This window comes from Callionymus lyra, chromosome 6, assembly GCF_982586985.1.
Source record: "Callionymus lyra chromosome 6, fCalLyr1.hap1.1, whole genome shotgun sequence".
Classification (NCBI taxonomy): domain Eukaryota; kingdom Metazoa; phylum Chordata; class Actinopteri; order Syngnathiformes; family Callionymidae; genus Callionymus; species Callionymus lyra.
The window spans coordinates 4,042,340-4,057,784 of NC_141823.1; the positions used below are offsets into that span (position 1 = coordinate 4,042,340).

A 15,445-nucleotide genomic window follows, 5' to 3' on the forward strand; every position below is an offset into this window, starting at 1 on the left:
AATTAATTATTAAATTTATATTTTAAACTTTTTAATCATTTAATTAAACTATTTTCAATTTAAAAAAAACATATTTAAATATCAACCATTCAAAAATACATTTTCAAAATTCTTTTTTTTTTAATATGTTTTATTTATTTACACCTTTTATTTACTTACCCCTTATATAATATGATTTTTCATTATTGAACTATTGAAATTAAATGATTATTCTATAATTATTAGAAACTTTGATTTTCTTTTAATTGAAATGTTCTTATTTTAAGCATTTACATTTAATAATACATTTTATAATGTCTTTCTTAAAAGTAAGAATTTTCTTGTTTGTTTTTATTAATTGAGTTAGAACATTTTCGATTAAACAAAAACATATCCTAATATCAATCATTAAAAAAAACATTTTTTTACATGTTTTATTTACTTACCCCTTACAAAATATACATTTTAATTATTGAATTATGGAAATTAAAATGTATTAGAAACTTTGATTTTCATTTAATAGAAAATGTTCACATTTTAAGCGTTTCCATATAATCATTATTTTATAATTTCTAAATTAAACGTTTTTATTTGCTTGTTTGTTTTTATTACAGTAACTATTAATTTTGAAGCCATTAAACTTTTACATTATTAATATATTTCTCTATGTTTAAATCCGTCGTAAACACTTTTCTTTGCGATCGGCGGATGTTGCGTCACAATGCGGAAGTGCTCCAGGAATTACGCGGGAATATTGAAGACAGACGTGATCGTGACGAGGTCCAGAAACAAATAAACAACTTCAACGGTTCCGTTTAAAGGACGATTATTGAGGTGTTTGAGCTCGACTGCTGGTTCGAATCTCAGCGAACAAGTCGTGTCTTCACGAACTAACGGATATATTTACTGTTTTCATCAGGTGAGTCAGAAAAATCAGAACGGAAGTGAGTAAAATACATTTTATTTAAATTAAATAGACGTAAACAAGTAGATGTGTTGAATAACATGACGAAATGACCCGTCAGTGCAATTTTATAGTAAATAACGCTGTTACGTTTACAATTGGAAAAACATGAATAAATATAAAACTCGTTTTTGGTTCTTGGAATTGTTTATTTTTTTATTCTTGCATGATAATGTTAGTTTGTGAATGTGAAGGATCTACTGGTGCGTGAAGATATGGACTTTGACAATATGGAAGATGAAGCTTTCCCTCCTCTTCCTCCACCAATGTCTCCTGGAAACGAAGAAGAAGAAGGTAAATTAAAGTAAAGTAAAGGCTATTTGTAAAGATCTTTCTAGACCAGGGTCTCGAAGCACTTTAACAATCAAAAACAATACACAGTTAAAATATATACTTTAAAAGATCAAGATAACATAGACAAACACAGCAGCCACAAGAAAGTAAAGAAAAAGCTCAAATAAAAGTGTCTTGAGGAGTCAGTAGTTCATCAAACACAGATGTTTCTTGAAGGAGTCAGTAGATCATCAAACACAGATGTTTCTTGAAGGAGTCAGTAGATCATCAAACACAGATGTTTCTTGAAGGAGTCAGTAGATCATCAAACACAGATGTTTCTTGAAGGAGTCAGTAGATCATCAAACACAGATGTTTCTTGAAGGAGTCGGTAGATCATCAAACACATGTTTCTTGAAGGAGTCAGTAGATCATCAAACACATGTTTCTTGAAGGAGTCAGTAGATCATCAAACACAGATGTTTCTTGAAGGAGTCAGTAGATCATCAAACACAGATGTTTCTTGAAGGAGTCAGTAGATCATCAAACACAGATGTTTCTTGAAGGAGTCAGTCGATCATCAAACACAGATGTTTCTTGAAGGAGTCAGTAGATCATCAAACACAGATGTTTCTTGAAGGAGTCGGTAGATCATCAAACACATAATTCTTGAAGGAGTCAGTAGATCATCAAACACAGATGTTTCTTGAAGGACTCAGTTGTTCATCAAACACAGATGTTTCTTGAAGGAGTCAGTAGATCATCAAACACAGATGTTTCTTGAAGGAGTCATTAGATCATCAAACACAGATGTTTCTTGAAGGAGTCAGTAGATCATCAAACACAGATGTTTCTTGAAGGAGTCAGTAGATCATCAAACTCAGATGTTTCTTGAAGGAGTCAGTAGATCATCAAACACAGATGTTTCTTGAAGGAGTCAGTACATCATCAAACACAGATGTTTCTTGAAGGAGACAGTAGATCATCAAACACAGATGTTTCTTGAAGGAGTCAGTAGATCATCAAACACATGTTTCTTGAAGGAGTCAGTAGATCATCAAACACATGTTTCTTGAAGGAGTCAGTAGTTCATCAAACACAGATGTTTCTTGAAGGAGTCAGTAGATCATCAAACACAGATGTTTCTTGAAGGAGTCAGTAGATCATCAAACACAGATGTTTCTTGAAGGAGTCAGTAGATCATCAAACACAGATGTTTCTTGAAGGAGTCAGTAGATCATCAAACACAGATGTTTCTTGAAGGAGTCAGTAGATCATCAAACACAGATGTTTCTTGAAGGAGTCAGTCGATCATCAAACACAGATGTTTCTTGAAGGAGTCAGTAGATCATCAAACACAGATGTTTCTTGAAGGAGTCGGTAGATCATCAAACACATAATTCTTGAAGGAGTCAGTAGATCATCAAACACAGATGTTTCTTGAAGGACTCAGTTGTTCATCAAACACAGATGTTTCTTGAAGGAGTCAGTAGATCATCAAACACAGATGTTTCTTGAAGGAGTCATTAGATCATCAAACACAGATGTTTCTTGAAGGAGTCAGTAGATCATCAAACACAGATGTTTCTTGAAGGAGTCAGTAGATCATCAAACTCAGATGTTTCTTGAAGGAGTCAGTAGATCATCAAACACAGATGTTTCTTGAAGGAGTCAGTACATCATCAAACACAGATGTTTCTTGAAGGAGACAGTAGATCATCAAACACAGATGTTTCTTGAAGGAGTCAGTAGATCATCAAACACAGATGTTTCTTGAAGGAGTCAGTAGATCATCAAACACATGTTTCTTGAAGGAGTCAGTAGTTCATCAAACACAGATGTTTCTTGAAGGAGTCAGTAGATCATCAAACACAGATGTTTCTTGAAGGAGTCAGTAGATCATCAAACACAGATGTTTCTTGAAGGAGTCAGTAGATCATCAAACACAGATGTTTCTTGAAGGAGTCAGTAGATCATCAAACACAGATGTTTCTTGAAGGAGTCAGTAGATCATCAAACACAGAGATGTTTCTTGAAGGAGTCAGTAGATCATCAAACACAGAGATGGTTCCAAAGCTTAGGAGCAACAGTCTGGAAGGATTTCTCTCCTCTGGTCCTGAAGTTCAGGAACCATCAGTAGATTCTGATCCACAGACAGAGCCCGAGCTGGGGTGTAAGTCTGGATCAGATCACTGATGGAAGGTCTGACCATGAAAGTAAGAACCAGAATTTTAAAATGATCCTGAAAGAAACTGGCAGCCAGTGAAGAGTTTGAAGGAGAAATGTGAGTTCTTCTACTAGAGCAGCTCAGAATTCTGGCTGCAGAGTTTTGTATGAACTGCAGGAGAGACACATCCTTCTTGTTTAGACACAAAATAAAATGTTACCATAGTTTAAACGAGAAGAAACAAACACATTGTGTGTTAAATCAAACTAATCCTCAACATATAAAAAGAAAAAAAATGTTACAAGGTGGTAAACCTAGTCAAGTAAAGTAATTACCAAAAAGGGCAAATAAATCAGAAAATGTCGGGGCTTGCCTGTTTGAGACCTTGGCTCCTCTGGTTTGAAGATTTCATCTGCTGTCTATGATATAGTTTAAAGAGACGGTGTCCTTGGTATAACCAGAAAAATACTATCATAATTAGGTGAACAGAACTGAATCAAATTGAAATCTGCTTTAAAATAAAGTTTTGTAACTATTTTATGGTTTATATTTCAATAAAGTACGTATAAAATTGTATAACTCGTCTTTTAAATTTACAGACTAAATGCATGTATTTAGCGTTTATTCATTTTTGTTTTGAAAATAAACTTCCAGTTACTAGTTGACAGCAGTCATTACGTCCTCCGCAGTGGGAAACAATGAGATCTCTACAATGACTGAGGACAAGAGGATACAGTGACTCCAGCAGTTTTTAAAGCTGATGTTTGGACATATTTTGGTTAGAAAATAAATGAAAGCAGTTACGACTTCGTCAAGAGTCATGTGGTCTGTAAATACTACAACACCAGAGTCAGGTACTGGACAATACTACACATATATACTTGTTACTACATTATCACAACACCAGAGTCAAGTACTCAACAATACTATACATATATACTTGTTACTACAGTATCACAACACCAGAGTCAAGTACTCAACAATACTACAAATATATACTTGTTACTACACTATCACAACACCAGAGTCAAGTACTCGACAATACTACAAATATATACTTGTTCCTACAGCATCAATATATATGAAAATATATCGTATTGTTGACTCTGTATCGTGATACTTATTGTATCAAAAGATTCTTGACAAAAACGACTCTGATTCTAATAATAAAAGACCTTCAAAAGTATTCTTTGGTCCGATGTGTTTATATAATAAATGAGATTTGTTATGTTTCGACAGCACAGATCGTAGGATCTCATTGGCTAATGTTTCGACAGGAAGTAGTAAAGTCATAATGTTGCGTTTGTTCAGGTGACGTCTCTAAACTCGCCGACGTACCTGAGGCCAAGAGGAAAACTGTGAAGCGACCTCAACCCAAACTGGACTCCAACAGGTGACGATGTCATTACGACGCTTGTCGTGTCGACGCACAGTGATGATGTCATCGTGTGTGTTCTGACGTCTGCAGGCTGACGTCGGCCCGAGGACTTCCTGCTCTGCGCACATTGTTTGATGATGCTCAGTTTGGAGGTCGAGGACATGAGGTTGGTACACACACACACACACTCGAATACATGAGGACGCACATTGACACACACACACACACACACACACTCGAATACATGAGGACGCATGTTGACACACACACACACACAAACAAATATATGAGGACGCACGTTGACACACACACACACACGAATATATGAGGACGCATGTTGACACACACACACACACAAACAAATGTATGAGGACGCACGTTGACACACACACACACACGAATATATGAGGACGCATGTTGACACACACACAAATATATGAGGACGCATGTTGACACACACACGAATATATGAGGACGCATGTTGACACACACACACACACGAATATATGAGGACGCATGTTGACACACACACACACACACAAATATATGAGGACGCATGTTGATACACACACACACACACACACGAATACATGAGGACGCATGTTGACACACACGAATACATGAGGACGCATGTTGACACACACGAATACATGAGGACGCATGTTGACACACACGAATACATGAGGACGCATGTTGACACACACGAATACATGAGGACGCATGTTGACACACACGAATACATGAGGACGCATGTTGACACACACGAATACATGAGGACGCATGTTGACACACACGAATACATGAGGACGCATGTTGACACACACGAATACATGAGGACGCATGTTGACACACACGAATACATGAGGACGCATGTTGACACACACGAATACATGAGGACGCATGTTGACACACGAATACATGAGGACGCATGTTGACACACGAATACATGAGGACGCATGTTGACACACAAATACATGAGGACGCATGTTGACACACACGAATACATGAGGACGCATGTTGACACACGAATACATGAGGACGCATGTTGACACACACGAATACATGAGGACGCATGTTGACACACGAATACATGAGGACGCATGTTGACACACACGAATACATGAGGACGCATGTTGACACACACAAATACATGAGGACGCATGTTGACACACACGAATACATGAGGACGCATGTTGACACACACAAATACATGAGGACGCATGTTGACACACAAATACATGAGGACGCATGTTGACACACAAAAATACATGAGGACGCATGTTGACACACACAAATACATGAGGACGCATGTTGACACACACGAATACATGAGGACGCATGTTGACACACGAATACATGAGGACGCATGTTGACACACGAATACATGAGGACGCATGTTGACACACGAATACATGAGGACGCATGTTGACACACGAATACATGAGGACGCATGTTGACACACAAATACATGAGGACGCATGTTGACACACACGAATACATGAGGACGCATGTTGACACACGAATACATGAGGACGCATGTTGACACACGAATACATGAGGACGCATGTTGACACACACGAATACATGAGGACGCATGTTGACACACGAATACATGAGGACGCATGTTGACACACACGAATACATGAGGACGCATGTTGACACACGAATACATGAGGACGCATGTTGACACACACGAATACATGAGGACGCATGTTGACACACGAATACATGAGGACGCATGTTGACACACACGAATACATGAGGACGCATGTTGACACACACAAATACATGAGGACGCATGTTGACACACACGAATACATGAGGACGCATGTTGACACACACAAATACATGAGGACGCATGTTGACACACAAATACATGAGGACGCATGTTGACACACAAAAATACATGAGGACGCATGTTGACACACACAAATACATGAGGACGCATGTTGACACACACAAATACATGAGGACGCATGTTGACACACAAAAATACATGAGGACGCATGTTGACACACACAAATACATGAGGACGCATGTTGACACACATAAATACATGAGGACGCATGTTGACACACACAAATACATGAGGACGCATGTTGACACACATAAATACATGAGGACGCATGTTGACACACACAAATACATGAGGACGCATGTTGACACACACAAATACATGAGGACGCATGTTGACACACACAAATACATGAGGACGCATGTTGACACACGAATACATGAGGACGCATGTTGACACACACGAATACATGAGGACGCATGTTGACACACACAAATACATGAGGACGCATGTTGACACACACGAATACATGAGGACGCATGTTGACACACACACAAATATATGAGGACGCATGTTGACACACACACACACACGAATATATGAGGACGCATGTTGACACACACACACACACACAAATATATGAGGACGCATGTTGATACACACACACACACACGAATACATGAGGACGCATGTTGACACACACAAATACATGAGGACGCATGTTGACACACACGAATATATGAGGACGCATGTTGACACACACACACACACACAAATATGAGGACGCATGTTGATACACACACACGAATATATGAGGTAGCATGTTGACACACACACACACACGAATATATGAGGACGCATGTTGACACACACACACACACACAAATATATGAGGACGCATGTTGATACACACACACACACACGAATACATGAGGACGCATGTTGACACACACAAATACATGAGGACGCATGTTAACACACACAAATACATGAGGACGCATGTTGACACACACGAATATATGAGGACGCATGTTGACACACACACACACACACAAATATATGAGGACGCATGTTGATACACACACACACACACACACAAATACATGAGGACGCATGTTGACACACACAAATACATGAGGACGCATGTTGACACACACAAATACATGAGGACGCATGTTGACACACACGAATACATGAGGACGCATGTTGACACACACACACACACGAATACATGAGGACGCATGTTGACACACACGAATACATGAGGACGCATGTTGACACACACAAATACATGAGGACGCATGTTGACACACACAAATACATGAGGACGCATGTTGACACACACACACTCGCAAATATGTGAGGACGCACGTTGACACACACACACACACACGCAAATATATGAGGACTCACGTTGACACACACTCGAATACATGAGGACACACGTTGACACACACACACACAAATTTATGAGGACGCATGTTGACACACACACACACACACACAAATATATGAGGACTCACGTTGACACACACTCGAATACATGAGGACACACGTTGACACACACACACACAAATTTATGAGGACGCATGTTGACAGACACACGAGAATACATGAGGACACACATTGACACACACACACACACACACGCAAATATATGAGGACGCACGTTGACACACACTCGAATACATGAGGACACACGTTGACACACACACACACAAATTTATGAGGACGCATGTTGACACACACGAATATATGAGGACGCATGTTGACACACACACACACACACAAATATGAGGACGCATGTTGATACACACACACGAATATATGAGGTAGCATGTTGACACACACACACACACAAATATATGAGGACGCATGTTGATACACACACACACACACGAATACATGAGGACGCATGTTGACACACACAAATACATGAGGACGCATGTTAACACACACAAATACATGAGGACGCATGTTGACACACACGAATATATGAGGACGCATGTTGACACACACACACACACACAAATATATGAGGACGCATGTTGATACACACACACACACACACAAATACATGAGGACGCATGTTGACACACACAAATACATGAGGACGCATGTTGACACACACGAATACATGAGGACGCATGTTGACACACACAAATACATGAGGACGCATGTTGACACACACGAATACATGAGGACGCATGTTGACACACACACACACACGAATACATGAGGACGCATGTTGACACACACGAATACATGAGGACGCATGTTGACACACACAAATACATGAGGACGCATGTTGACACACACAAATACATGAGGACGCATGTTGACACACACACACTCGCAAATATGTGAGGACGCACGTTGACACACACACACACACACGCAAATATATGAGGACTCACGTTGACACACACTCGAATACATGAGGACACACGTTGACACACACACACACAAATTTATGAGGACGCATGTTGACACACACACACACACACACAAATATATGAGGACTCACGTTGACACACACTCGAATACATGAGGACACACGTTGACACACACACACACAAATTTATGAGGACGCATGTTGACAGACACACGAGAATACATGAGGACACACATTGACACACACACACACACACACGCAAATATATGAGGACGCACGTTGACACACACTCGAATACATGAGGACACACGTTGACACACACACACACAAATTTATGAGGACGCATGTTGACACACACACACACACACACAAATATATGAGGACTCACGTTGACACACTCGCAAATATATGAGGATGCACGTTGACACGCACACACACACACTCGAATACATGAGGACGCACGTTGACACACACACACACACACACACGAATTTATGAGGACGCATGTTGACACACACACACACACACACTCGAATACATGAGGACGCACGTTGACACACACACACACACGAATTTATGAGGACGCATGTTGACACACACACACACACGAATATATGAGGACGCATGTTGACACACACACACACGAATATATGAGGACGCATGTTGACACACACACACACACAAATATATGAGGACTAACGTTGACACACACACACACACGAATATATGAGGACTAACGTTGACACATACTCGCAAATACTGTATATGAGGACGCATGTTGACACACACACACACACACAAATATATGAGGACGCATGTTGATACACACACACACACACGAATACATGAGGACGCATGTTGACACACACAAATACATGAGGACGCATGTTGACACACACAAATACATGAGGACGCATGTTGACACACACGAATACATGAGGACGCATGTTGACACACACGAATACATGAGGACGAATGTTGACACACACGAATACATGAGGACGAATGTTGACACACACGAATACATGAGGACGCATGTTGACACACACGAATACATGAGGACGAATGTTGACACACACGAATATATGAGGACGCATGTTGACACACACGAATACATGAGGACGAATGTTGACACACACGAATACATGAGGACGCATGTTGACACACACGAATACATGAGGACGAATGTTGACACACACGAATACATGAGGACGCATGTTGACACACACGAATACATGAGGACGAATGTTGACACACACGAATACATGAGGACGCATGTTGACACACACGAATACATGAGGACGCATGTTGACACACACACACTCGCAAATATGTGAGGACGCACGTTGACACACACACACACACACGCAAATATATGAGGACTCACGTTGACAGACACACGAGAATACATGAGGACACACATTGACACACACACACACACACACGCAAATATATGAGGACGCACGTTGACACACACTCGAATACATGAGGACACACGTTGACACACACACACACAAATTTATGAGGACGCATGTTGACACACACACAAATATATGAGGACTCACGTTGACACACTCGCAAATATATGAGGATGCACGTTGACACGCACACACACACGAATATATGAGGACGCATGTTGACACACACACACACACAAATATATGAGGACTAACGTTGACACACACACACACACAAATTTATGAGGACGCATGTTGACACACACACACACGAATATATGAGGACGCATGTTGACACACACACACACACAAATATATGAGGACTAATGTTGACACATACTCGCAAATACTGTATATGAGGACGCACGTTGACACACACTCTTACTGGCGGCGCAGAAGGAGGACCTGCGAGTGCTCATGGGCAGGATGCAGAACTGGGCGCATCGACTGTTTCCTAGACTTCAGTTTGAAGATTTCATCGATCGCGTGGAGAGACTCGGCACCAAGAAGGACGTGCAGGTGAGTCCAGGTGCGTCACAGGAGACATCCTCACTCACCTGCATCACCTTTGACCTCTTTCCGTCAGACCTGTCTCAAACGGATCCGGCTAGACATGCCGCTGACCCATGAGGACTTCGGCGGAGGAGAAGAAGAAGAAGGTAAGACCACGACGTCCGGACTCTTCCAGTGCAGAAGGGTATGATCATCACGCATTCTCAGGTGCAGAAGAGCAGGTGGAGCCACAGGTGGATCAGGATCCGTTCAGCAGCGAGAGCATCTTCCCCGAGAACCTCCAGTGGGCCGTCAGCTCCACACCTGCTCCTGGACCTGGACCACCTTCAGCCCCCGAGACCCCCTCGTTCACTGAAGAGCAGCAGCAGCGCATAGAGATGAACAGAAGAAAAGCTCTGGAGAGAAGACTCGCTCGCCTGAAGACCACCGGTGAGATGATTGACAGCTGTCTGTAATCATATTCTGTGATGTCCCCTCACACATCTGGTACTATGGAGGATCTTGTGAAGTTAAAGAGGATCTCGAGAAGTTAAAGAGGATCTCGAGAAGTTAAAGAGGATCTCGAGAGGTTAAAGAGGATCAGGAGAAGTGAAAGAGGATCTCCAGAAGTTAAAAGGGATCTCCAGAAGGTAAAGAGGATCTCCAGAAGTTAAAGAGGATCTCCAGAAGTTAAAGAGGATCTCCAGAAGTTAAAGAGGATCTCCAGAAGTTAAAGAGGATCAGGAGAAGTTAAAGAGGATCTCCAGAAGGTAAAGAGGATCTCCAGAAGGTAAAGAGGATCTGGTAAAGTTTAAAGAGGGTCTGGAGAAGTTAAAGAGAATCTCGAGAAAAGTTAAAGAGGATCTCGAGGAGTTAAAGAGGGTTTTGAGAAGTTAAAGAGGATCTGGAGAAGTTAAAGAGGATCTGGTGAAGTTAAAGAGGATCCTGAGAAGTTAAAGAGGGTCTGGAGAAGTTAAAGAGGATCTGGTGAAGTTAAAGAGGATCCTGAGAAGTTAAAGAGGGTTTTGAGAAGTTAAAGAGGATCTGGAGAAGTTAAAGAGGATCAGGAGAAGTGAAAGAGGATCAGGAGAAGTGAAAGAGGATCAGGAGAAGTTAATGAGGATCTCCAGAAGTTAAAGAGGGTTTTGAGAAGTTAAAGAGGATCTGGAGAAGTTAAAGAGGATCTGGTGAAGTTAAAGAGGATCAGGAGAAGTGAAAGAGGATCTCCAGAAGTTAAAAGGGATCTCCAGAAGGTAAAGAGGATCTCCAGAAGTTAAAGCGGATCTCCAGAAGTTAAAGAGGATCTCCGGAAGTTAAAGAGGATCTCCAGAAGTGAAAGAGGATCAGGAGAAGTTAAAGAGGATCTCCAGAAGGTAAAGAGGATCTCCAGAAGTTAAAGAGGATTTCCAGAAGTTAAAGAGGATCTCCAGAAGTTAAAGAGGATCAGGAGAAGTTAAAGAGGATCTGGAGAAGTTAAAGAGGATCTCCAGAAGGTAAAGAGGATCTGGTAAAGTTTAAAGAGGGTCTGGAGAAGTTAAAGAGAATCTCGAGAAAAGTTAAAGAGGATCTCGAGGAGTTAAAGAGGATCAGGTGAAGTTAAAGAGGATCTCGAGAAAAGTTAAAGAGGATCTCGAGAAGTTAAAGAGGGTTTTGAGAAGTTAAAGAGGATCTGGAGAAGTTAAAGAGGATCTGGTGAAGTTAAAGAGGATCCTGAGAAGTTAAAGAGGGTCTGGAGAAGTTAAAGAGGATCTCGAGAAGTTAAGGAGGATCTGGTGAAGTTAAAGAGGATCCTGAGAAGTTAAAGAGGATCCTGAGAAGTTAAAGAGGATCCTGAGAAGTTAAAGAGGGTCTGGTGAAGTTAAAGAGAATCTCGAGAAAAGTTAAAGAGGATCTCGAGAAGTTAAAGAGGATCAGGTGAAATTAAAGAGGATCTGGTGAAGTTAAAGAGGATCTGGTGAAGTTAAAGAGGATCTGGTGAAGTTAAAGAGGATCTGGTGAAGATAAAGAGGACCTTGAGAAGTTAAAGAGGATCTCGAGAAGTTAAAGAGGATCTCGAGAAAAGTTAAAGAAGATCTCGAGAAGTTAAAGAGGATCTGGTGAAGTTAAAGAGGATCTGGTGAAGTTAAAGAGGATCTGGTAAAGTTTAAAGAGGATCTGGAGAAGTTAAAGAGAATCACGAGAAAAGTTAAAGAGGATCAGGTGAAGTTAAAGAGGATTTCCAGAAGTTAAAGAGGATCTCCAGAAGTTAAAGAGGATCAGGAGAAGTTAAAGAGGATCTCCAGAAGGTAAAGAGGATCTCCAGAAGGTAAAGAGGATCTGGTAAAGTTAAAGAGAATCTCGAGAAAAGTTAAAGAGGATCAGGTGAAATTAAAGAGGATCTGGTGAAGTTAAAGAGGATCTCCAGAAGGTAAAGAGGATCTCCAGAAGTTAAAGAGGATTTCCAGAAGTTAAAGAGGATCTCCAGAAGTTAAAGAGGATCAGGAGAAGTTAAAGAGGATCTGGAGAAGTTAAAGAGGATCTCCAGAAGGTAAAGAGGATCTGGTAAAGTTTAAAGAGGGTCTGGAGAAGTTAAAGAGAATCTCGAGAAAAGTTAGAGGATCTCGAGAAGTTAAAGATGATCAGGTGAAGTTAAAGAGGATCTCGAGAAAAGTTAAAGAGGATCTCGAGAAGTTAAAGAGGGTTTTGAGAAGTTAAAGAGGATCTGGAGAAGTTAAAGAGGATCTGGTGAAGTTAAAGAGGATCCTGAGAAGTTAAAGAGGGTCTGGAGAAGTTAAAGAGGATCTCGAGAAGTTAAGGAGGATCTGGTGAAGTTAAAGAGGATCCTGAGAAGTTAAAGAGGATCCTGAGAAGTTAAAGAGGATCCTGAGAAGTTAAAGAGGATCCTGAGAAGTTAAAGAGGATCCTGAGAAGTTATAGAGGATCCTGAGAAGTTAAAGAGGATCTGGTGAAGTTAAAGAGAATCTCGAGAAAAGTTAAAGAGGATCTCGAAAAGTTAAAGAGGATCAGGTGAAATTAAAGAGAATCTCGAGAAAAGTTAAAGAGGATCTCGAGAAGTTAAAGAGGATCAGGTGAAATTAAAGAGGATCTTGAGAAGTTAAAGAGGATCTCGAGAAGTTAAAGAGGATCTCGAGAAAAGTTAAAGAAGATCTCGAGAAGTTAAAGAGGATCTGGTGAAGTTAAAGAGGATCTGGTAAAGTTTAAAGAGGATCTGGAGAAGTTAAAGAGAATCTCGAGAAAAGTTAAAGAGGATCTTGAGGAGTTAAAGAGGATCTTGAGGAGTTAAAGAGGATCAGGTGAAGTTAAAGAGGATCTGGTGAAGTTAAAGAGGATCTCGAGAAAAGTTAAAGAGGATCTCGAGAAGTTAAAGAGGGTTTTGAGAAGTTAAAGAGGATCTGGTGAAGTTTAAGAGGATCCTGAGAAGTTAAAGAGGATCCTGAGAAGTTAAAGAGGATCTGGAGAAGTTAAAAAAAAAACACACTCATCATTTCCTGTTCCTGGCAAAAGTCAGTCACATCATCATCTCTTGTGTTTCCAGACATAACAAAGGTTGACGAGGAAGTCGAGGATAAAACGGAGACGGTCGATAACGACACGTCACTCATGGAGGTGGAGATGAACCCGACACATGATCAACCCTCAGCAGTGGATCCCACCCCATCCATGGATCCCACCCCATCCATGGAACCTACCCCATCCATGGAACCTACCCCATCCATGGAACCTACCCCATCCATGGATCCCACCCCATCCATGGAACCTACCCCATCCATGGAACCTACCCCATCCATGGAACCTACCCCATCCATGGAACCTACCCCATCCATGGAACCTACCCCATCCATGGATCCCACCCCATCCATGGAACCTACCCCATCCATGGAACCTACCCCATCCATGGAACCTACCCCATCCATGGAACCTACCCCATCCATGGATCCCACCCCATCCATGGAACCTACCCCATCAGTGGATCCCACCCCAGCGTTGAACCCTCCATCCATGGATCCATCTCCAACTGAGAATCCAGACTCATCCCTGGAAGATCCGACACCATCAGCAGAACCAACCCCAGCCCTGGAAGAACCTCCTCCTGTGGATCCTACCCCATCAACCGAACCCTCCCCGACACCAGATCCAACCCCCTCACAGTTGTCCAGCCACCACAGTCAGGACGTAGAGAGTGAGGAGCAGGAATGATGTTGACCTTCACTGAGACTTTACAGAAACCCTGACACTAGTTCGACGACATGTTTTTGTTGTAAATACCACAGTAAACACTTCCTGTCTTTTCTCAGCGTTCTTTACACCTTTTCTTCCTTTTAACCCTTCACTTGTTTCACCTCGAGGATTGTGGGTAATACATGAACGTGCATTTCTCCTCCATCCTCGTTTCTTTCTATCCTTGTTTCTTTCTTCTATTTTCTCTGTGGAAGTTTTTCTTATATGAATAATAATAAATGATTAAATTGTAACTTTTTAATCGAAACATTTTTTGTGAATAATTTAATTATTTCTAACTTAAAATGTTTTCATGGTAAATAATGA

The 15,445-nt window shown here is 41.1% G+C and overlaps 1 protein-coding gene across 1 annotated transcript; it reads left to right on the forward strand.

The window, feature by feature from the left end:
• Window positions 1-751: 751 nt before the first annotated feature.
• On the forward strand, window positions 752-15,265 carry tipin (timeless interacting protein). The gene is made up of 8 exons (XM_087793316.1): window positions 752-898; window positions 1,138-1,237; window positions 4,695-4,776; window positions 4,852-4,927; window positions 10,805-10,927; window positions 10,995-11,067; window positions 11,129-11,350; window positions 14,436-15,265. Exons 2-8 carry the CDS (start codon window positions 1,159-1,161, stop codon window positions 15,095-15,097), a joined length of 1,317 nt encoding a protein of 438 aa, XP_087649442.1. The 5' UTR covers window positions 752-898; window positions 1,138-1,158; the 3' UTR covers window positions 15,098-15,265.
• Window positions 15,266-15,445: the final 180 nt, after the last annotated feature.

Coding starts and splice junctions, on each gene's coding strand:
- tipin (XM_087793316.1), top strand. CDS start 1,159: ATGGACTTTGACAATATGGAAGATGAAGCTTTCCCTCCTCTTCCTCCA. Junction 1,238..4,694: donor TGGAAACGAAGAAGAAGAAG/GTAAATTAAAGT, acceptor GCGTTTGTTCAG/GTGACGTCTCTAAACTCGCC. Junction 4,928..10,804: donor TTGGAGGTCGAGGACATGAG/GTTGGTACACAC, acceptor CTGGCGGCGCAG/AAGGAGGACCTGCGAGTGCT.